This window comes from Mercenaria mercenaria, chromosome 4, assembly GCF_021730395.1.
Source record: "Mercenaria mercenaria strain notata chromosome 4, MADL_Memer_1, whole genome shotgun sequence".
Classification (NCBI taxonomy): Eukaryota; Metazoa; Mollusca; class Bivalvia; order Venerida; family Veneridae; genus Mercenaria; species Mercenaria mercenaria.
In genome coordinates this window covers 61240405-61265247 of record NC_069364.1, presented here as the reverse complement: position 1 = coordinate 61265247, position 24843 = coordinate 61240405, and the positions used below count along the sequence as shown (strand labels likewise).

At 36.6% G+C, this 24843-nt stretch overlaps 1 protein-coding gene across 1 annotated transcript in view; it reads right to left on the bottom strand.

Annotated features, from left to right (window-relative positions):
* The window catches only part of LOC123552912 (phospholipase D1-like), an 88512-nt gene that overhangs the window by 12128 nt on the left and 51541 nt on the right, over positions 1–24843 (bottom strand). Inside the window, exons 8-19 of the mRNA XM_053541449.1 lie at positions 23562–23711; positions 17068–17151; positions 16626–16707; positions 15305–15415; positions 12706–12851; positions 11232–12322; positions 10338–10531; positions 8395–8641; positions 4635–4753; positions 2375–2485; positions 1026–1136; positions 115–206 (exon numbers count right to left, since the gene is read on the bottom strand). Coding sequence (XP_053397424.1) covers positions 115–206; positions 1026–1136; positions 2375–2485; positions 4635–4753; positions 8395–8641; positions 10338–10531; positions 11232–12322; positions 12706–12851; positions 15305–15415; positions 16626–16707; positions 17068–17151; positions 23562–23711 — 2538 coding nt within the window. The remainder of the gene's footprint in view (positions 1–114; positions 207–1025; positions 1137–2374; positions 2486–4634; positions 4754–8394; positions 8642–10337; positions 10532–11231; positions 12323–12705; positions 12852–15304; positions 15416–16625; positions 16708–17067; positions 17152–23561; positions 23712–24843) is intronic.

Sequence of the window (24843 nt, the reverse complement as noted above, 5' to 3'; positions counted from 1 at the left end):
ACAAAAGATCTTGTTTCAGATAGGTACGACTGTATTTTCTAACAGGCAACACGTAGTTGAGATGTGTAGAACAAGCCATTTCACAATGAAATTATTTTAGGAGTGGAAACTTACTTGTAAGCTCTCTCTATCCTTTCCACCAAAGCATCGGCTATTTCATTCCTTACATAAGAATGATCTCCTGCTTGACTGATGAAAAACTGGTTCTGCAAGTAAAAAATTTCATATTAAATATAAAATATACTTTCAAAAAGTACAAATCCCATCCAAGCCCACTGCCATCTTAGCTTTTTGTAATGAGGAAATTACATTGATCAAAAATCAATCTATTCTTCTATATTTACCATATTATCTACTTCATCAAAGGAATCAATCAGTCTGTCTGTCTGTCTGTCTGTCTGTCTTATGCTCATCTTAAATATTTCATTAATTGTGCATCTAACTGTAGTGCTCGCGTACGGTCTGGTACGGCCTACGGGGCGATAGCCTGAACCCGGAACACAGCAAGAGTGATTTCCCTTGGCGCGGGCAGCACGAAAAGACGTTGCTGATGTTGCTAGACAATATTATTTGGCTATTGTCCCAATAAGCATAAAGTACAGACTGATTCCACCTGGTAAGTTTCCCACAGTTACAATATAACCTTAATTCAAAACGTCTGATTAAGTTTACCGTTGGAAATAAGTATCTAAAGATAATATGGGCAATGCGTATCTTTAAATCTTGAAATTCTTCATCAAATATATTCAACATGTTTAAGTATATGAACTAACTGTATATACTAGTATATCTGTAGTCATAACTTAATACCACATGTACTAATGTTCATTTGTGGAATTTTAGTGCCATTACAAATTCATTCTGTTTTTAATTGTACATTTTTAGTGTGTAGTATTTTAAACCTAACACATGATACTGCTTATACACACAAACATGTTTATGTTAACAATGATACCGTGTTGCCATATTTTAAGTGTATTATATGTTGTTTAATCAAGACTGGAAGTTTGAGACAGGATACAAACCTCAATGTAGATGTAATGTTTTGATCTCTTTATACAGTCTATATATGCTGAATGTATAGATTTCTCAGTCTTTTTGATACCTCCAGACCAACCACAGATACTTCGCAAAATCTGTAAGCAAATATAGAATGATTTCAATTGATATACCAGTAGGACAGTATGGGAAAACATTTAAAAGAATAACAAACAATTTAGACAAATAAAAATAGACATACTATGTATTATCATATCAATAACTGGCTAAATTTATCAAATAATCAAGTTCTTCATGTTGACGGTTCATAGTTCAGATGTGTTGGATCTGAATGAGGGCATACTCCATAAGCGTACAATATCCAAGCATCTACATGATGAAATGTTGTAAATCAGACAATTAAGCACAAGAAAGCTTTGTTTATTTCCATTCTTACAAGCTCACTGAAACTTTGTTGAACTTCATACATCGCAGTATCAATGAGCCCAATCTCATGCTGCTTTTGTTTGTTTAACACCATTTTTCAACAGTATTTCAGTTATTTAACGACAGGCAGTTAACCTAACCAGTGTTCCTGGATTCTGTACCAGTACAAACCTGTTCTCTGCAAGTAACTGCCAACTTCCCCACATGAATCAGAGGTGGAGGGTGAATGATATCAGACACAATGTCATTTATCAAATCGTTACGGAGAATATACCCCCCACCCGGGGATCGAAATCACTGCCACCAATCCATACATCTGTGCTCTCCCTATTGAGCTACGTGGGCAGGCTTCATCTCATGCTGCAATTTGATGTTACAATTTTCACATAACCTCTCACCAGCACATGAATTCAACCATTATTTATAACAGAATATACAATGCTTGACTACACACAAACAAATCAAGTCATGAAAAAACTTTGAAGACAAGAATAGTTAACAAATGGACAGGCAATATCAAAATAATTCTCCTTTCGATGGATAAAAGTTAATGGTGGAATGAATATCTCTAACTGCTTACACTGTTGATATATACACACCTGCTTGTGTATGACAGAGTTGTCCCAATTTAAAATGAAAAATTGTGCGTAAGCAAAGTTTCTTATCTGTATTATCTCAAGGGTTGGGGAAATAAAGCCCAACATGTTAAGATTATTTTTCTTGCATACCGTTAGTGTAAGTGCAACATTTTCAAAGGTAAATAAATCACATATGACATGTAAATAACTCTGTGTAAGGGCGATAATAATTAAGTAAAACTTCTTTCTTAAAATAATTTGTCACCACTTTTTCTTCTTATAGAAAGATCAATATGAGTTGTTAAAAGTTATACTATAAACATTTTAAGTATATATGGTAATACAAAGAAAGAAATATGTAAAACAGATACCTGTGTGGTTACTCCATATGTGATATCCTTTATAGCTGGTGATACTTCACATTTAGTGTAAGACTTTGGCATAAGAATAGGAAATTCTTTCTTTGTCTTGAACTTTTCAGTCTGAAACATAAAATGCAGTAAAACCTGTGTTACAGACCACCTACAAATAAAGACCATTAATATAAAACCTGCCCATAAAGGTCACTATTTTCGAATCCCATTATCCATAAATAGTGTAAATTTACTCATGCTGAAAGACCACATTTTTCATTTTCCAAAGGTGAACTTAACTGTTGATTTGGGTTTTACAGTACACTAATACAGTACATTTTTAGTTTCCTTTTCATTTACATCAAAACAAAAGTATGAGGTATGGAATCAGATCTTGTATATCTGCTGGAATCACAGATACAGGAAAACCAGTGTTCAAGCCCTGTTAGTTGCCTCTTTCAATCATGCAAGGATAGGGTAGTGGTTCAAATTCTCATTATAGACACCTTGTTCCACAACCACAAGTGGACTTTACTGACAGGTTTGAATGTATGCATGAATTTGACAGACATTTAAAATTTTTTAAAGATGCTCTTGAACTTTCATTCTTCAATCTGACATTCCAAACTTAAAACTACCTCTAGCTAGATGTTTTTTTCCTCATATTCATTAAAGAGTACATGTCAATGCCTCTAAAAGACAAGAGGGCCATGATGGCCCTATATCGCTCACCTGTTATCATTGCACTTGAGGACAAGAAGGTCCTCAGAAAAAATATCTAAGCCCAAAGGACAGGAACAACAAAGGGAAGAAAATTAACCAAAAAGGAAAAAAATCTTACAAGGTTTAGATATGTTAAAATACACCTAAAAATTGGAGGTACCATCCACGTTGTACCATAGAAAACTGGTCTCATGTTTTCCCTACAGCCAATAATAAAAAAGTTACTAAAAATAAGCTATTTATATAATGTCAAAGGGAAGTAATTAAAAAAAAATATTATAAGTGGACAAAAGAAGGATCTGCCAAATAAATCTGCTGACAGAAATGAAATTTCAGATCAGTATCTTCAGTAGTTATGGAGATATAACAATTTTAGTTTGAAATAAAGGGAGGTAATTTGACATAAAATCAGTCCATAGCTATCTACCCTGATTGTCTCAGTCCAACTAATAACAATAATGAAATTTCAAATAAGTCTTGTAAGTACTTACTGATATAAATCCATTTTGATTCCAATCAGGGGAGGTAATCAGATATAAAATAACTCTGGAACCTACAATTTGGATCTAATTTGTCATGGAATCCAAGATTTATTGTTGTTGAAGATATTTTGGAAGTTTGTATCAAATAAAACCATAAATGAAGTCTCTATATGGCTGAAAAAGCCAAAATAGCCAATTTTGGACCTTTAAGGGGCCATAACTCTGGAACCCATGATGGAATCTGGCCAGTTGAACAAAGGAACCGAGATCTTGTGGTGATACAAGTTGTGTGCAAGTTTGGTTAAAATCAAATCATAAATGAAGCTGCTATTGTGCAGACAAGGTCAAAATAGCTGATTTTGGCCCTTTCAGGGGCCATAACTCTGGAACCCAATATGGGATCTGGCCGGTTCAAGAAAGGAACCGAGATCTTATGGTGACACAATTTTTGTGCAAGTTTGATTGAATTTAAATCATAAATGAAGCTGCTATTGTACAGACAATGTCAAAATAGCTAATTCTGGCCCTTTCAGGGGCCATCACTCTGGTACCCATAATGGAATCTCGCCAGTTCAAGAAAGGAACCGAGATCTTATGGTGATACAAGTTGTGTGCCAGTTTGGTTAAAATAAAATCATAAATGAAGCTGCTATTGTGCAGACAAGGTCAAAATAGCTAATTCTGGCCCTTTCAGGGGCTATAACTCTGGAACCCATTAAGGAATCTGGCCAGTTCAAGAAAGGAACCAAGATCTTATGGTGATACAAGTTATGTGCCAGTTTGGTAAAAATCAAATCATAAATAAAGCTGCTATTGTGCAGACAAGGTCAAAATAGCTAATTTTGGCCCTTTCAGGGGCCATAACTCTGGAACCCATAATGGGATCTGGCCAGTTCAAGAAAGGAACCTTGACCTTATGATGATACAAGTTGTGTGCAAGTTTGGTTAAAATAAAATCATTATAGATGATTCAGTTTTAGCCTGATATAAAATCCAGAGGGATATATATTACGCAACAGCGAATTATCAGTTGCAGAGCTGAAGTATTTAGTTCAAACCATATCAACACATACTTTGCAGAAGTTCCACCTCTGTATAAAATGCCTTGAAACATCTCTAGCAGCCTTCCCATACACCACTGCTCCAATATCATGCCATGGCATTCTGGGAGTTTTGTCTCGTTCTATAAAGTCTATAAAATGCAGATAAAAATGTTATTTCTGTCACATACTAGAAACACAACTTACTGATTTCTTAATATTCTACAGTAAGGACTTAAAAGGCATAAAAAAATTGTAGAAACTAAATTTATAATAAATATCATGAAAGATTTAACAAACAAATTCAGTGAATTTAAATCTCCCATAATAAGCTGTTTTGAGAAATAGGGGACTGTGTTTTAAAAGATATAAAAACAAGAGCTCGTCGAACACGAAATGCCCCTTGATGCATTCAGTAATTGTACAAGGAACAGAAATTATATGCTCACTGTAAACAAAAGTTCTACCATTCTGGTTTAATCTGACATTGACCTTTAACCTATTAACCTAACAAGAGATTACAGAGTGATCTTGGTGCCATCCGCTGAGCCATTTTTGAATGTTCCAAATTTCAAGACCAGCACAAGGTCAAAATCAATGTTAAATTTAATTTCCGTACAAAACAATGTGTATGTGGTCCAAATTTGAAAGCTGTGGCTTGAGAAATGTGAAAGCAGGTCACTAGATCAATTTCAAGGTCAAAGTTCATTTCGGTAGACAGAAATATGCAAGTGCTTCAAATTTGAAGGCTGTAGCTTGAGAAATAGGTAACAGGTAAAAACCAATGTCAAATTTCAATTCAGAACACAAAAATATGCATGCAGTCCAAATTTGAAGCCTGTAGCTTGAGAAATGTGAAAGTAGGTCACTATGTCAATCTCAAGATCAAAGTTCATTATGGTACACAAAACTACGCATGTGGTTCAAATTTGAAGGCTGTAGCTTGAGAAATGTGAAAGTAGGTCACTAGGTCAAAATCAAGGTCAAATTTTATTTCGGAACACAAAACTATGCATGTGGTCAAAATTTGAAGTCTGTACCATCAAAAATGTGGAAGAAGGTCACTAGGTCAATAACAAGGTCAAAGTTTTTTTCGGTACACAAACCTATGCATGTGGTCCAAATTTGAAGGCTGTAGCTACATAAATGTGAAAGTAGGTCACTAGGTCAAGATCAAGGTCAACTCATGTCAAGGTTCACCTTGCCACTCAAAACTATACATGTGGTCCAAATTTGAATGATGCAATTTATGGACATGAAGGTTCTAAGTTTTTCCCTATATAAGTCTATATGAACCATATGACCCCTGGGGCGGGACCATATTTGACCCTAGAGGGATAATTTGAACAAAACTTGGTAGAGAACCACTAAATGATGCTACATTACAAAATATCAAAGCCATAGTCTTTGTGGTTTGGACAAGAAGATTTTCAAACTTTTTTCCAATATAAGTCTATGTAAACCATGTGACCCCCAGGGCGGAGCCATATTTGACCCTAGGGGAACAATTTGAACAATCTTAGTAGAGGACCACTAGATGATGTCATATACAAAATATCAAAGCCCTAGGGCTGCCCTGTGGTTTTGGACAAGAGGTTTTTCAAAGTTTTTTCCTATATAAGTCTATATAAACCATGTGACCCCCGGGCAGGGGCCATATTTAACCCCAGGGAAATAATCTGAACAATCTTGGTAGAGGACCACTAGATGTTGCTACATACCAAATATCAAAGCCCTAGGCCCTATGGTTTTGGACAAGAAGATCAGAAACCGTTTTAACTGTTCCTGGCCAATGTGACCTTGACCTTTGACCTAATGACCTCAAAATCAATAGGGGTCATCTGCTGGTCATAGCCAACCTAACTATCAATTTTCCTGACACTAGGCCCAAGTGTTCTAGAGTTATTGCCTGGAAACCATTTTACTGTTCCTGGTCACTGTGACCTTGACCTTTGACATACTGACCTAAAAATCTATAGGAGTCATCTGCTGGTGATGACCAACCTCCCTATCAACTTTCGTGACACTAGGCCTAAGCGTTCTTGAGTTATCATCCGGAAACCATTTTACTGTGCAGGGTCACTGTGACCTTGACCTTTAACATACTGACTTCAAAATCAATAGGGGTCATCTGCTGGTCATTACCAACCTCCCTATCAACTTTCATGATCCTAGGCTCAAGTGTTCTTGAGTTATCATCCGGAAACCGTTTTACTATTCAGGGTCACTGTGACCTTGACCTTTGACATACAGACCTCAAAATCAATAGGGGTCATCTGCTGGTGATGACCAACCTCCCTATCAACTTTCATGATCCTAGGCCCAAGCGTTTTTGAGTTGTCATCCGGAAACGGATTGGCCTACATTCCGACCGACCGACCGACCGACAGACCGACCGACCGACATCTGCAAAACAATATACCCCTCCTTCTTCGAAGGGGGGCATAATTAAAGGGCAGTTACTTAAGATATCCTGATGAAAGATGTGCACTCACTACTACCCTATAGTGATCTGTATTTGTTTTAAATTTCATGAAGATACATCTACAGATTACTTTGTTATATAGGAATTTATGGATTGTGAAACAATTAACCTCTGAAGTTACTTAAATGATCCTGACAGAAGTTGCAAGTGCATCACCACTCTATAGTGATCTACATTTGAGTAAAGTTTTTTGAAGATCCATCAATAGGTTACTTACAGTCAAATATCCCTACTTCTTACCAATTCAAAAGGAACAAGAGCTGTCTCCATAGGATGACACATGCCCCCGATGCCACTTTGAATGAATAGTTATGGCCGATGTTAGAGTTTAGGACCTTTGACCTACGGACCTGGGTCTTGTGCGTGACACGTCGTCTTACTGTGGTACACATTCATGCCCAACAATTCTAAAATCCATGCATGAATGACAAAGATATGGACCGGACACGCCCATCAATGCACTATCATGAAATATGACCTTTAACGTCTAAGTGTGACCTTGACCTTTGAGCTACGGACCTGGGTCTTGCACGCGACATGTCGTCTTACTGTGGTACACATTCATGCCAAGTTATTTGAAAATCCATCAATGGATGACAAAGATATGGACCGGACACGAATGCACTATCATGAAAAATGACCTTTAACGTCTAAGTGTGACCTTGACCTTTGAGCTATGGACCTGGGTCTTGCGCGCAACACGTTGTCTTACTGTGGTACACATTCATGCCAAGTTATTTGAAAATCCATCCATGGATGACAAAGATATGGACCGGACACGAATGCACTATCATGAAAAATGACCTTTAACATCTAAGTGTGACCTTGACCTTTGAGCTACGGACCTGGGTCTTGCGCGCAACACATCATCTTACTGTGGTACACATTCATGCCAAGTTATTTGAAAATCCATCCATGGATGACAAAGATATGGACCGGACACGAAAATTGCGGACAGACCGACAGACTGACAGACGGTTCAAAAACTATATGCCTCCCTTCGGGGGCATAAAAACTGCTTTAATCAAGGGGATAAAGGTCATGTGCTAATCAATAATCATGAGAGGTTTGGTGATTCTAGCTAAAATACTTTTTGAATAATAAACATTTTTAATTTCAGATGGACAGATGCGCCAACTCACAGAATGATGCACTCAAGGACGGATGAACAGCTGGATGGACAACACTAAATCTATATGTCTCCACCTTCAGCGAAGGATTAAACATCAAGATAGTATGACAAAATTGGTCAGTAGCTATTTCTAGCTAATTTCTGTAGTCATACCCACAAGACTAATGCATATTTACCTTCGAATGGATTATGTACATCAACAGGATCTTTATGTATAAAGTTGATATAATCTTTCCCAATCCAAAGTTTTGATGAACCTTCAAGCCCCTCATAGTCGTCTGCTACTGACGTCTTCATCACAGACTTCACCTGAACTGAAGAGTTTTCATCGTTACGCCGGAACAAGCGTTTCCATGGATACAGACTATAGTAGAGATTGTCATCATCATCACTATCCTGACGCTGGTTCCGAAATGGATTAAGCTGAAATATATTTTTTGTACATTTTTATTATGCCCCCATAAATATTTCATTCAAAATTAAATTAAATGTAAACCTTATGTACACTTCATGAAAACTTAGATTTAATAAGAAAATGTCTATTACCTTGTATTAAAAGACTCCTACTGGACGGTGTTTTAAACATTAAGTGGTATGCATTACATAAACATAGAAATTTGATCTATTTGTTGCTACAGCAACAATGTTTTTAGATGTAACAACAAAATAAAATGCCCTCTATATTCTGTATGTTGCTCTCTGCATCTACCTTCTAACATAGAGGGTCATCAAAAAAAAAAAAGTTCCTGTGACATTATTTCAAAATTGGGCCTGCAGCTTCTGATAAGATTTTTTCCCACTATACAAATATATAGGGAAAATTTACTATGACCCCTTGCAGTCATGTTTGTTTGCCATAATAATAGATTTAACAATATTATGATATATAATATTGTTTGAAGGTTTTCCTACTTTTTAGCTCTGGCAGCCATGTTTTGTGCCTTATCAGAATAATATGATATTTTTGGTGAAGTGTCATCCAAGGAACATTTGTGTGTATTGATTTCAATATTGGGCAAGAAAATTTGCCAAGTTTCCACTACATACATACTGGGGGAAGAAACCACACCCTCTGACATTCATTTTTCTAACAAATCCGTATAATTTGAACACTGTTTGTATAGCGTCAACCAGGTTCATTTGTGTAAAATCATTTTGAAATTGGGCAAGCTGTTTGTAGCAAGTGGATTTTTAAAGTTTCCTCTATATTATAATCATATTGGAAAAGTGACCTTGCACACTACTAGCCATGTTTTTGATAAACTGGAGTTCTTTGAGTACTTTCAGTAGAAAGTCAGTTAAGAAATATTTCTTAGAAATTATCTTAAAATCTGAACAACAGTTTAGGAGGAGATATTGCTTGAAGACTTTTCTATTTTTAGCTCTGGAGACAATATTTTTTGCAAAGTAGTAAAATTTGAATCACTAAGGAATCATCTGTATGAAATCATTTTGAAATTTGGCAACTCATTTCTGGTAAGAAGAGTTTTTAAGTTTCAACTTTATACATATTGAAGAAAATTACCACTTCATCTGGCAGCCATGTATTCTGACAAATCAGAATAGTTTGCAAATCTTGGTGGAGGGTCACCAAAGGATCATTTGTGTGAAACTATTTTAAAATAGAGAAAAAGTTTCTAACTGGAAGATTTTTTTTAAGTTTTCACTATATATAAATAGGGAAATAGACCATGCCCTTTGGCAGTCATGTTTTTTGACAAAACAGAAATATCTGAACAGTAGATTATAAGTTACTCATGAAACATTTCTGTGACATTATTTAAGTACTGAATTAGCAGTTTCAGACAACATTTGTCATGTTTTTCTTTTCAGCTGATATGGCAACTAGAGTTCTGCCAAGTGACCACAAACAATGTTGGCCATGGATTTTTTATTAATCAAAATAATTTGAACAATCTTGGTAGGGAGTCATCCAAGGATCAATAGTGTGATATGAATTTAGGTGTTTTTTAATCCCATTGCCATGGCTACCAGGGTTCTACATGGAATGGATTTCTTTGAAGAAAGTTGCTTGAAGAAATTTTTGACAATGTCAGACTATGAGTGTCACTATAGCTCATCTTCATCACTTTGTGCAATGGTAAGCTATAAAACTTACAAGTCTATTAGACAAGGACTGGTGTGGAGTGGCAGTCATGTTCTTACTGAATGGACTCTCTGGTGGTACAGTCTCCTCATCCTCTGACGTCTTACCACCGTGTTCAAGCTTCTTTATGTTGAGCACCATCTTCCATCTGCTACGGAACTTTCCACCATGTGATGAACCCTCCTCATCACTGTCACTTCTGTCTACTATTTAAACAACAGATTGAGATTTTATTATGTATATTTTGTTATGTAATAAATTTTGTAAGTAGCAAGGTAAAAGCAGAAGTCATTTAAGTTAAGAAGCGGATTATCAATAAAACATAATATTTTGTTGAAAATTTTGACAGACCAGATGCTATTCAAAATATATAATCAATCAAAATATTGTATACACATGCTAGTATCACTTAAAAGTTGTTCTTTTCCATTCAGGAAAAGAAAATTTTTTCGTAAGTTTTAAGAATAAACAGAAGTTTCTAATAGCTATAATCTACATATACAGAATGATAATACAATTTTGGTTTTAAACATTATTTGTTACTAAATGGTGGTCTGTTAACCTAACCAGTATTTCTGGATTCTTTACCAGTAATGACCTGTCCTCCCAAAGTAACATGAGATTCAAAAGTGGAAGACTTGATGTCTTTTGCAAAATCATCATGGAGATAATCAACTTGCTCGAGGATTGAACTCATGACATCTCCATCTACTATCCTGTACTCCACCTTCCAAGCAGGCAAGGTGGGCACACATAATGACAAAGAAAATGACATATATAAAATCGATCTTGAATAAAAACTTTCATAAAAAGTCTGTGAAAATTATATTCATTTCAGTATTTGTTCTGTTTATATCTTGCATATTTCAAACTTGTATCTTACACAGCTTATCATCAAAAATTTACCTTTCCCATCTGGATGATCTTCAACTTCATATTTCTCTTTATCCTTCAAACGAAAAGTTTTCTTCAATTTTCGTGAAGCCCATGTTTCCCGCTTCATTGCTGCATCCTTCTTTCCTGGTGGTGATCCTTCTACAGGCTGTGTACGTACTGGAACAATCATTTCTTCTTGAATATCACCCCCTCCCTCATCCTTAAATCTCACTGAGCCTTTTGTCTGATTTCTGTTCAGATCTGTTTGTTTAGCACCATTATTTGCTACCTTTAAGACACTTGAATGTACATGTTCTTCAGATACATTTTTACCATTTGAGCAAACACTGTCATCAGCAATGTCACCACTAGCTTGAGCAAGAGAGCCAGAACTGTCCACTACTACGTAATCAGGTTTATTTTGAGAATCTAAATTCCTTGATACAGAACTGTCAATAAAATCAATATTTTCCACATCAACTGGATGAGAATCTTCTTCACCTTCCTTGTTTGTTTCCACATTTTTACTTTCCGATGTTTGTGTATTTTCAGTGCCATCAGCTGATTTCAGATCACCATTTGCATTAGCAACCTTTTGTTGATGAACTTTGTTATACATTTGTAATGCAAGATCACTGAAGCGTAATTTTTGAGCGGCTTCATTATCTGATGATTTTGTGTCTTGATCACCTGCATGAACAGTAACATCAGCTACCACATTTGTAAGTCCAACTTTATTATCACTTTCAAGACTATCATTGTCAGCTAAAACATCGTTAGATCCAAAATCATGCTCAGAAGTTAATGAATTGCGAGAATTTTCATTATCTATCACAGATTTATCAGATTTTTTCATATGTGTATCACCAGCACTTTCATCTACAGGCTGAGAACCAGCCACATTACTTTCTAATCTGTGGTTGCTGGCACTTTCATCAATTCCACTGTCAGCCATATTGTTTTCAGGAGACTCCATTATTGGACTAGGGGGTCGATGCCTAGACTTATTCCTTCTATTACTAGGTCTGTTACTTTGGACTGATCCATTATGAGTGGGAAACGGCAATGTGTTATCAGCAGATTTGTCAGAGTCATACACCACAGATCCCAAATCTGTCATTCTGTATCAATAAATATAAAAAAAATAAAAAAATAAATTAACAGACAACTCTTAAGTTAAAGTGGTTGATAAATATTAACATGATTAACAACTTACTACCAGGTCTTTGATTCAGTTTAAAATCAAAAGCCTGAAAATTAAGTTTTCGGAGCCTGAAATCTACTTTTCTAAACAGAGTTATATAGTGAAATTTTGGCAATAAAAAGGCTGCAGTCAGGACCAATCCTGAAAAAAATCTAAGAACTGACAAAATTTTTCAAATTGTTTTTCTGCTATTGTAATGTCTTGTGTGTAAAACTTCGTGCCCCGATATTTTAGCAATGCATCTAAGTACAAATCAAACTACTTAACAGAACATTTGGTATGCAAGTTTTACAAGTTTACCTATGGAGATCATCATCCCATCTCCCATAACAGAGATCAAATCCACCAAGAAATGCTGTTTTCTGGTCTATACATACAACCTTCTCATGATGCGCCCATAGCAACACACGGTTACTACCAGCAACATGGTCTGGATGTCGTATTACCTGAAATGTATGAGCCATTTTTTACTTTTTGCGCATTACTACATATCTTGATTGGCATTTCTTCTCCATTATGTATCTGAGTCAACCATGAACCAAGACCTGTATCACTGGCATCAGTATTTTAGGTAATTCAAGGGCCATAATTCTGAAGTGCCTGGGCCGATTTGGCTAGTTATTGAACTTAGCTGAGGACTTATTGGCAAACACATTTTGTTTAAGTTTGGTGAAGATCGGATGAGAAATGTTCTACTTAAAGTGCGGACAAGATTTGTGACAGACAGACAGACACAGGATTTTCTAAGTCCAAAAGGGGGCATAATTTGGCCAAAATACATGTTAAAGTTGTGGGACTTTGACCTAAAAATAGGCCGAGTTCAAAAGAAACAAGAGGACAGGATTTAGACTGTGGGGAGGGATTCTGAAGAGCTTCTTTCACTATAGTAACAGTAAAATGTTCATATCCCTCTGCTTACATCACATCTATTTGTTTGTACATAATTGTATATTGTATTTACCTGTATACATTATGAAAATTGTACATATTTTACCTAAATAGAACAAGAGCTCCGCCAAGCGGGGCAATATACGCCCAAAGGGTTACATCAGAGGATGGGAGCAAACTTTAAAAAACTTGACTGTTGAAGCCCAAAGGACAGGAACAAAAGAGAAGAAATTCAGAAAAAAATTCCAAGTCCACAAAAAAATTGCTTACCAGGTATAGGTATGTCAAAATACACCTAAAAATTGGAGGTACCATCCATGTTGTACCACAGAAAAGTGGTCTCGGCCATAACTCCTACAATACTGAATGAATCCGGACGCAAAACCTCAGGTGCACAACTGCACATGCTGACCAACATTCCTGTAAACTTTGGTGACTCCAGGTCAAATACTTTTGGAGCTACGCACAACACAACATTAAAATGACCAATTTTTTACTAAGTCAGGGGCCATAACTCCTACACGACTGAATTAATCCGGATGCGAAACCCCAGGTGCACAACTGCACATGCTGACCAACATTCCTGTAAACTTTGGTGACTCTAGGGCAAATACTTTTGGAGCTACGCGCAACACAACATTAAAATGACCAATTTTTTACTACGTCAGTGGCCATAACTCCTACATGACTGGATGAATCCAGACGTGAAACCCCAGGTGCACAACTACACATGCTGACCAACATTCGTGTAAAGTTTTGTGACTCTACGTCAAATACTTTTGGAGCTAGGGGCGACACAACACTAAAATGACCAATTTTTACAAAGTCAGGGGCCATAACTCCTACATGACTGAATGAATCCAGAAGCGAAACCCCAGGTGCACAACTACACATGCTGACCAACATTCCTGTAAAGTTTTGTGACTCTACGTCAAATACTTTTGGAGCTAGGCGCGACACAACATTCTCGGAAGGACAGACGGACAGATGGAAGGACGGATGGACGAACAAGGGCAAATCTATATGCCCCCCACCCCCCCAAAAGTGGGGGCATAAAAAATTTATCGTAAGTGAACAAAAAAGGGATCTGCTAAATAAAAACAAGAGCACTGCAATGTAGAGCAATATACACAAAGCAAAGTCATATATGACCTTTGACCCCTAAGTGTGACATTGACCTTGAAGTGAGTCATCCGAAACATGAGCTCTGCATATCTTCTCAGTATGGACATTTGTGCCAAGTTTCTTTGAAATCCTTCAGGCAAAGCGGACATGAAACAAACTGATATGACCTTTGACCCCTAAGTGTGACCTTGACCTTGAAGCGTGTCATCTGAAACATGCGCTCTGCACGTCGTCTCAGTGTGGTGAACATTTGTGTTAAGTTTCTTTGAAATCCTTCAAAGGGTTCAAGAGTTACAGAGCAGACACGAAATTGCTAACTAATGGACGGACAGACGGACACCGGGGGTATAACATAATATGTCCCTTCGGGCCTATAAAAAGACTTTTCAATCTAATATGTTCAAACATAAATAAGGTATGAAAGGTCAGCTCCAGTTGCAATGAGGATTACACCTGTCAAGTATAGATTCTCGTACATTCAAAGTTTGATGTCCTCTGCTATCTTTGAAAGATATGCTGCAACAAAGTTTGGTAAAAATACAGGTAGCCAATACGTCATACTTAAAATATGTAGCTGGAGGCAATTAAAATTGATTTCTATGTTATGTCAGTAATTCACCGCCTAACCTTTATGACTGTACAAAGGAATGAGAACTGACTTTGCGACCAGTGCAGACCAAGATCAGCCTGCACATCCATGCAGGCTGATCTTGGTCTGCACTAGTCGCAATTCAATCATTAAATTTTCAGAGAACACCCCTTGAATAACAAATGGTACTGCCCAAATTGAATGATGGACCAGTCCAGTATAGAAAGTAAACATGGTTCAGGTTTTTAACTACAAAAGAAAGCAAACTGCGAGTAAACAGACATAGAGTAGCCTTACTTTGATATTGGGTGATTTGTTCATGAGAGCATGTTTACTGTAGTGACTGTTGATGGTTAAAGCCATTTCCAGTTCCTTGTAGAGTATCACAAACACCTTCACACCTTCGTTCTGAAATACAACATTAATAATATCATTTGAGCCGTGCCATGGGAAAACCAACATAGTGGCTTTGCGACCAGCATGGATCCAGACCAGCCTGCACATCTGTGCAGTCTGGCCAGGATCCATGCTGTTCGCTAACAGTTTCTCTAATTACAATAGGCTTTGAAAGCGAACAGCGTGGATCCTGACCAGGCTGCGCAGATAATCTAGGGAAAATCCAGGGCTATATTCATCAAAGGTCTGAGTCTACAATTCAGACTTGGTATTAAACATATTATTCTTAATAACTTTGCTCTTGATAAGTCCACATTGCTGAAACTTTGCAGCGATTTCTTATGTAAATGGTAGCAACATTCGAAGTTGCAGTAAAATATGTGCCAGTTTTACAAAAATACAACAAAAAATAAGTTTTAGCATTTTATAAATGTTCATACTTGTACGATTTCATACTATGTTTCAGTAAACAATGTAATTTTAACTGTTTTGTTGTATATGACGTACATGTAAAACCTCAACATTGTTTTAAAATTTCTAGATTAACATGTAGCAAGCAACTAGATAAATAGGGTTCATACAATTTTCAGCAGGCTGTTATAACTGAGCAAGGTCAATTATCTGTCATTTCAACCATAGTGACTTGAGCATTATCATACCAGATCATGATAAGCACATTCAAAGGTACTTTTCATACAATAGCCACTCACAGAATCAAATTCATCCTCTACCAGTACAGACACTGTGCAATCTGACCACTGGGACAGAGCAAGAGAAAGCCCTCATAACAGAGAGAAATCTTATTTTAGATACAGAACTTAGCCTAGATGTTTGTGAACTGATATCCAGGTTCTTAACATGCTCAGCTTATAGTACCAATACACATGAAGCCCTCTTTCCTGGGGAGAACCAGTACAGGCCTCAGACGGGTGGGAGACAATCAAGAGCATCTCAGAACTTTTTTTGTGACTGGACCGGGATTCAAACCTGGACCTCTGGATTGACAGTCAAGCATGTTACCACTAGACCACCTGGCCACCCACACTGCTTTATTGTCCTCATATATGTCCATGTGAATTAAACCAAAATCAAAGTTCAATCAACAAAGTCTGTTTATACGGCAAATTTAATTGCTTGTTCTTCAATGTCCATATAAAGCAAATTAAATCAGGTTTTAAAACGTTCTCTACAGACACACTAAGTCTTATAAAACAGAACTTACAGCCTTTCTGCCTAGTATTTCATCCAGTCTCCATTTCTCTCTGTCTGTTACATAGCGCTTCAGATAGATTTCTGGACTTAACCTAAAGAAAATTTAAAGATTTGTAACTCTACATTCATGTATTTTTCCCAGTGGGCATGTGTTAATTTTTCAAAATAAAAAATGATTATAAGTTAAACCAACACAAGATAGATATCACGGTAATTTTCAAACTAATTTCAAATTGCTAAGGTAGACCCTAGGTGTCTCTGAGTTCATTATTTTCAGGCAGAGGCCTGGGTAAAATGTTTATTGTCAAAATGCTGGTTTTGCTGAGACATTTACAAATGCTGAATAAACATGGTTACACACAATTAAAGTGTACTAAGTTAACATTCTGAGACAACTTTTGATACGCATGCTTTAAGAGAGGGGAGAGAGTTCAGATTAAGAAAAGACCTACCACCAATCTGTGATGAAAATTTCCTCTTTGGCCTTCTCTAGGGCCTCTGCTACAGCTTCAAAGTATGAGGCTCCATCCACAAACCTAAGAAAATAAGAAGAAAGGAATTATGTAGTGGATCAAATACTTGACATTTTCAATAAATTTACTGATAAAATAGAATTTCTTGTTCATCTTTCAACAACTCCAATAAAGCATTCAATGCCTGGTGCATTAAGTTTGTACCAAGAATGTTTACGCCTAGTGTAGTGACAGTAGTTTTCTTAATATCAAAGTCATTTTTATCTTTTTACCGCCATATTCTGACAAAAAAAAGGGGGGGGGGTTGTGTGTGTGTGTGTAGTGGTGGTGACAGGATACTAAGGGGCAGGAACAAGGGCATGGAACTGAATGACTTTTTTATGGGGGAGGGGGAGGGATTTAATGGTTGGTTGAGGGGCCCTGTAATGTAGATTGTTGCGGTCTGCACATTGTCTCATCACCACCTGCCTATATTCCAAGTTTCAAGCCAATACCTTTAATAGTTTTTAAGTTATGCTCTTGACATGAAATATGATGGGCAGATTTGACCATGCTGTGACCTTGACCTTTGACCTATCACCCTGGTTCAAGCACTATGCATATTGTCTCATCACCACCTACCTACATCCCAAGTTTGAAGTAAATACTTTGAATAGTTAATAAGCTATGTTCCGGACATGAAATACGACAGACAGATTTGACCTTTGAGCTCATTTGTGACCTTAACCTTTTACCTACTGATCCAGTTCATGTGCTCTGCATATCATCTCATCGTCACCTACCTACAAGCCAAGTTTGAAGTCAGTACTTTACATTATTATTTAGTAATGCTCTGGACATGAAATATGACGGCCAATTTTGATCTTTTAGCTCAATCTGTGACCTTGACCATTGACCTACAGAGCTGGTTCAAGTGTTCATTGTCTCATCACCATCAGTTTAAAGTCAATATCTTTAAGGTCATAAAGTTATGCTCAGAACATATATTACGACAGAAGGACAAACAGATGCACATGCCAACACATAATATGTCCTGTTTTTCCAAAATGGGCGTACATAAAAAACAAGAGCACCGCCTTGCGGGTGCTGACGCTCATCTGATTTTTTTTGTGTAATAGAAATATTGTCCTACCCATGATTTTCTAAGTCTAAAAAGGGCCATCATTCTTGCAAAAAGCAGGATAGAGTTATGTTTCTTGATGTTCAGTGTCCACTTATGATGGTGAAAACCTGCTGCAAGTTTTAAAGCAATAGCTTTGATAGTTTATGAGAAAAGTTGACTTAAACATAATACTCAACCAAGAAAATGATTTTCTAAGTCCAAAAGGGGCAATAATTATTGCAAAAAGCAGGATGGAGTTATGTTGTTTGCTGTACAGGGTCAGCTTATGATGGTCAACAAGTGTTGCAAGTTTCAAAGCCATAGCTTTGATAGTTTAAGAGAAAAAGTTGACCAAAACATAAAACTTAACCAAGAAATCTGATATTTTCTAAGTCCAAAAGGGGTCATAAATCTTGCAAAAAGCAGGATGGAGTTATGTTTCTTGCTGTACAGGGTCAACTTATGATGGTGAACAAGTGTTGCAAGTTTTAAAGCAATAGCTTTGATAGTTTAGGATAAAAGCTGACCTAAACATAAAACTTAACCAAGAAAACTGATTTTCTAAGTCCAAAAGGGGCAATAAATCTTGCAAAAAGCAAGATGGAGTTATGTTTCTTGATGTACAGGGTCTGCTTATGATGGTGAACAAGTATTCCAAGTTTCAAAGCAATAGCTTTGATAGTTTAGGAGAAAAGTTGACCTAAACATAAAACTTAACCAAGAAATCTGATATTTTCTAAGTACAAAAGGGGCCATAAATCTTGCAAAAAGCAAGATGGAGTTATGTTTCTTGCTATACAGGGTCAGCTTATGATGGTGAACAAGAATTCCAAGTTTCAAAGCAATAGCTTTGATAGTTTAGGAGAAAAGTTGACCTAAACATAAAACTTAACCAAGAAATCTGATATTTTCTAAGTACAAAAGGGGCCATAAATCTTGCAAAAAGCAAGATGGAGTTATGTTTCTTGCTATACAGGGTCAGCTTATGATGGTGAACAAGGTTGCAAGTTTTAAAGCAATAGCTTTGATAGTTTAGGAAAAAGTGACCTAAACATAAAACTTAACCAAGAAAACTGATTTCTAAGTAAAAGGGGCATAAATCTTGCAAAAAGCAAGATGGAGTTATGTTTCTTGATACAGGGTCGCTTATGATGGTGAACAAGTATTCAAGTTTAAAGCAATAGCTTTGATAGTTTAGGAAAAAGCTGACCTAAACATAAAACTAAACCAAGAAATCTGATTTTCTAAGTCAAAAGGGGCATAAATCTTGCAAAAAGCAAGATGGAGTTATGTTTCTTGATGTACAGGTCACTGCTTATGATGGGTGACAATAGTATTCCAAGTTTCAAAGCAAATAGCTTTGATTATATTGAGAGAAGAATAGTTGACCTAAACATAAAACTTACAAAAAACCAAGAATAATCTTGAATTTTTTCTAAGTCCAAACAAGGGGCGCATAAATCTGCAAAAAACAAGAATGGAGTATTAAGTTTCTTGCATACATGGTTCAGCCTTATGATGGTGAACAAGTATTCCAAGTTTCAAAGCAATCGCTTTGATAGTTTAGGAGAAAAGCTGACCTAAACATAAAACTTAACCAGGCAACGCCGACGCCGACGCCGACGCCGACAACCGCTCAAGTGATGACAATAACTCATCATTTTTTTTCAAAAAATCAGATGAGCTAAAAAGATAGACAGGTACAAGTCTCCAAACATGTTCTATAGGTATAACTCACTCTCCAAACACAATGGAGAAAAAAATCTGTATTATTTTCATCAGACAAATGCAGAAATTTCTCTCTGAATTACTCAGGCAATAGGATTACGTCACTTCATTATTACTAAATGCACAGATTTTCTATAAAGATGCAAATTAAATCCTGTCTGACACTGAAAGATGCTGAATTGTGGACCGGAATTCACTGTCAGCTCTAAGTTTCCTCTGATTGGTTCAATTTTTGAGAGAAGTAAAAAATGATAATTTGTGGAAATATCTAGACAAGTATTGGCCATGGGTCATTTACTTCTCCATATTCATGAACATTTAATGTCTGAAACATTTTTAAGGATTCAGCATTCAGTAATTTTTTCATATTTGTTAAAATGCTTTGAGATTTTTGGCAACCTTTTATCTCTCATATTTTAACGCGAGTCAAACTTATACTGTTTGTATAAAGGATGATAAACAGCTTCAATGGCAAAGACTGAAAACAAGAGATGTCATAAGTAAATGACAAAGGCACCTAAAGTGGAATGCCTTTGCCTCTGACCTTGACAATCTTATCATCCTTAACATTTGAGTACAGTTTTACCAGAATTCCTTAAATCCTTTAAAAGTTATAGCTGACAGACAAACTAATTAATAATGTGAATGCTATATGCCTTCCTTTGAGGGTAGAGGAAAGTTTTAGTTGGGACTCTTAATTTAAGATTGATATGAGTTCATTCTTGCAGTAAACAAGAGGGCCATGAAGGCCCTGTATCGCTCACCTGACCTATTGACCTAAAGATCATCAAGATTAACATTCTGACCAAGTTTCATCAAGATATGTTCATAAATGTGGCCTCTACAGTGTTAACTAGCTTTTCTTTTGATTTGACCCCGTGACCTGTTTTTGACCCCAAAATGACCCAGATTTGAACTTGACCTAAAGATCATCAAGTTTAACATTCTAAGTTTCATGAAGTTACAGTCATAAATGTGGCCTCTAGGTGTTAACAAGCTTTTCTTGATTTGCCCCCATGACCTAATTCTTGACCCAACATGACCCAGATTCAAACTGACCTAAGATCATCAAGTTAATATTTCTGACTAAGTTTCATGAAGATATAGTCTTAAAGTGGCCTTACAGTGTTAACAAGCTTTTCCTTTGATTTAACCTAGTGACCTAGTTTTTGACGAGCTGACCAGGTTAAATTTGACCTAAAGAGCATCAAGAAAACATTCTGACCAAGTTCTTTAAGATATGGTCATAAATGTGGCCTACAGTGTTAACTAGCTTTTCTTTGATTTGACCAGGTGACCTAGTTTTATCCTACATGACCAGATTCAAACTGGACCTTAAGATCATCAATATTAACATTCTGACAAGTTTCATGAAGATATAGTCATAAATGCGGCCTCTACAGTGTTACAGCTTTTCCTTTGATTTGACCTGGTGACCTAGTTTTGACCCCAGATGACCAATATCGAACTCATCCAAGATTTTATGGAGGGTAACATTCTGACAAGTTTCATTAAGAATGGGCCAAAAATGTGACCTCTAGAGTGTTAACAAGCTTTTCCTTTGATTTGACTGGTGACTAGTTTTTGACCCAGATGACGAATATCGAACTCGTCAGACTTTATGGAGGGAACATTCTGGCCAAGTTTCATTAAGATTGGGTCAAAATTGGACCTTAGAGTGTTAACAAGCTTTTCCTTTGATTTGACCTGGTGACCTAGTTTTGAACCAGATGACCATATCGATCGTCCAAGATTTTAGGGAGGTAACATTCTGACCAAGTTTCATAAGATTGGGCCAAAAATGTGACCTCTAGAGTGTTAACAGTCAAATTGTTGACGACGGACGGACGGACGGACGGACGACGGACGACGACGGACGCCGGACACAGGGTGATCACTAAAGCTCACCTTTGAGCACTTCGTGCTCAGGTGAGCTAAAAAAAATCTTCTGAGTAAAATACATATTCCTATTCCCCTATCATGCTGGACACAACTGATTCAGTCTTTGCAACCAGTGTAGATCATGATCATGATCTGCACTGTTCGCCATTCAGTCAGTATCTTTTTGGTAAGTACCCCTTTAAACAGTTAATGGTACAGTCTAAATTGAAAAATGGACAAGTTCATTATAGAAATTTAGCAGGGTAAGGGTTAAAATGACCAGAAAAGAGCCATTTGTAAAACACATATGTACCTATGATGGCTTGTCAGAGATTACTGGGATTGTTATATAAAGTCTTAAGTATATTTTAATTTTGCCCTTTTGAAAGGCTCATCTCCTGACCACAGTAGAAGCCTCCCTTGCTGAGAATTTAACGTTGCTTCGAGTAACTCACTTAAATCTGAAATAATGTTGACCTCAAAACAATAGGATGCATCTAATGGCTACAGCCAATCAGCTATTATATTATTATTATTATCATTATTACTATATTATAACAGATGTGTATAGTGCACCTTTCATGATTATAATGTTAAAGGCTTTTTATACACACCTATGAAGTCTGACTCTACTGGTGTAATGTCATCCTACAGTTATTGATCAGAAACCATTTGGTCTACAGACACAACAAATCAACCATCTCAGAATTAGGGTGTCATTTATTTGTATTAAAAAGCTGACCTTTGAAAACTTAATTCAATTTATCATGAAAACCCATAAAAGATCTACAATAATCAGTTCTGACATAATCTCTGTGTAAAATGATTGATGAGGCAAACATCTTTAATCTCGTGTTAGGTGTTTTAATGTACAGTTATACATATATGATACAATCATTTATAAGGGTTCATGCTTTTATACTATCAATTACTCAAATATATTTTATCTCAAATCAAATATGTCAAGATAAAAGGAGAGGTTACACTAAGATCAGGCAGCCAGGCTTTTATCTAATAACTTTGCAGACTTTAAGTAATAAGGTTTTTCTTAAAGCTACTCGCCCACAGTTTGGGTGAAACTTTTCAACATGTTCATTTCCACAAAGTTTGGCATAGAATGTATGTATGACAATTAAAAATGATAAAGTGGGTGAAAATAAATTTTAGACGTTGGTAAAATTTGCAAAAAGAAGGTAAATTTTCTGCGTTATTTCAAAAGTGTACTACAGTACAATATTTTTGGATATACATAAAAAATACCTTGCACAAATCTTCAATAAGTCTGTACCACTAGTCAATTTCAGAGTTCTCACTTTTTACGGATTTTTGAGAGAAATTATTTTTTGCCTAAAATGTGTGGGTTAGTCCCTTTAAACCAATTTCTAGTGTTTGCTTCTCTATATAAAACGTCACAAAACACTTTTTTTCAAAGACTGCTACATAATTTGCTGATTCGAATGATCTCATAAAAGCAAGATCTTGTAATATAATCTGGAGATTTAGTTATTTGCATAAACCAGTCATCTGTTTTATTTCATCCTGATGAATTACAAAACAAGACAACAAATACATAATCCCAAAATCTTTTGTCTTTTTTCAAAACATCACTTATCATTTAATGATACTCAAGATAGTTTTTACACCACTTTTAATTTTTTATCAATTCCTTTTCTCTACTGCTAATACTTGAGATTTCAAAGAAGCATGTCATGCATACTCCTACGGGAAAAAAAACCCAGGCAATTGACAATAATCTACAAACCATCTTGCGTAGGAGTTTTCTCTGGCAGGAGCGTAGGAATCATATCTGTTTTCTTGAGTGAAGTCCTTGCCGGTAGTTTCTGCAGCTTCTTTGATACTTGCTTCCCATTCATCTGCCTTTCGACTTGTCCAACTTTTAGCTAACAAATGTCTAAAAAATAAAATTACATCATATTTTGTAGATAACAAGAGGTGTGTGTAAAACATGTATGCCCCCACTTCATGACCCTGTCCCATTTTCCAGCCCTTAGATAACTATGAACTTTAACCTTCTGACCCCAAAAACAATAGAGGTCCCCTACTGACCATAGGCAATCATCCTATGAAGTTTGTGAACTGTAAGCCAAAGCATTTTTTTCTTACTAAACAGAAAACATTTTCAGTCTAAAGGTCATTGTGACTTTGACCCTTGACTTACTGACCCAAAAACAAAAGATGCCATCTACTGACCACAGGCAATCATCCTATGAGGTTTGAAGGCAGTAGGCCCAATGGTTCTTATGTTACTTAGTGGACACCATTTTCAGTCTCACAGTCACTGTGACCTTGACCTTTTACCTACTGACACCAAAAACAACATGGCCAATCTACTGACCACAGGCAATCATCCTATGAGGTTTGAAGGCAGTAGGCCCAATGGTTCTTATGTTACTTAGTGGACACCATTTTCAGTCTCACAGTCACTGTGACCTTGACCTTTTACCTACTGACACCAAAAACAACATGGTCAATCTACTGCCTACAGGCAACCATCCTGTGAGGTTTGAAGGTAGCAGGCCCAATGGTTCTTATGTTACTGAGTGGACACCATTTTCAGTCTCACAGTCACTGTGACCTTGACCTTTTACCTACTGACACCAAAAACAACATGGTCAATCTACTGCCTACAGGCAACCATCCTGTGAGGTTTGAAGGTAGCAGGCCCAATGGTTCTTATGTTACTGAGTGGACACCATTTTCAGTCTCATAGTCACTGTGACCATGACTTTTTACCTACTGACACCAAAAACAACATGGTCAATCTACTGCCTACAGGCAACCATCCTGTGAGGTTTGATGGTAGCAGGCCCAATGGTTCTTATGTTACTGAGTGGACACCATTTTCAGTCTCATAGTCACTGTGACCTTGACCTTTTACCTACTGACACCAAAAACAACAGGGTCCATCTACTGCCTACAGGCAATCAACCTGACTGTAGGTCAAAGTGTTATTAAGTTATTGAACAGATGTTTTCAGTCTCAAGGTCACTGTGACCTTGATATTTGACCTCTTGAACCCCAAA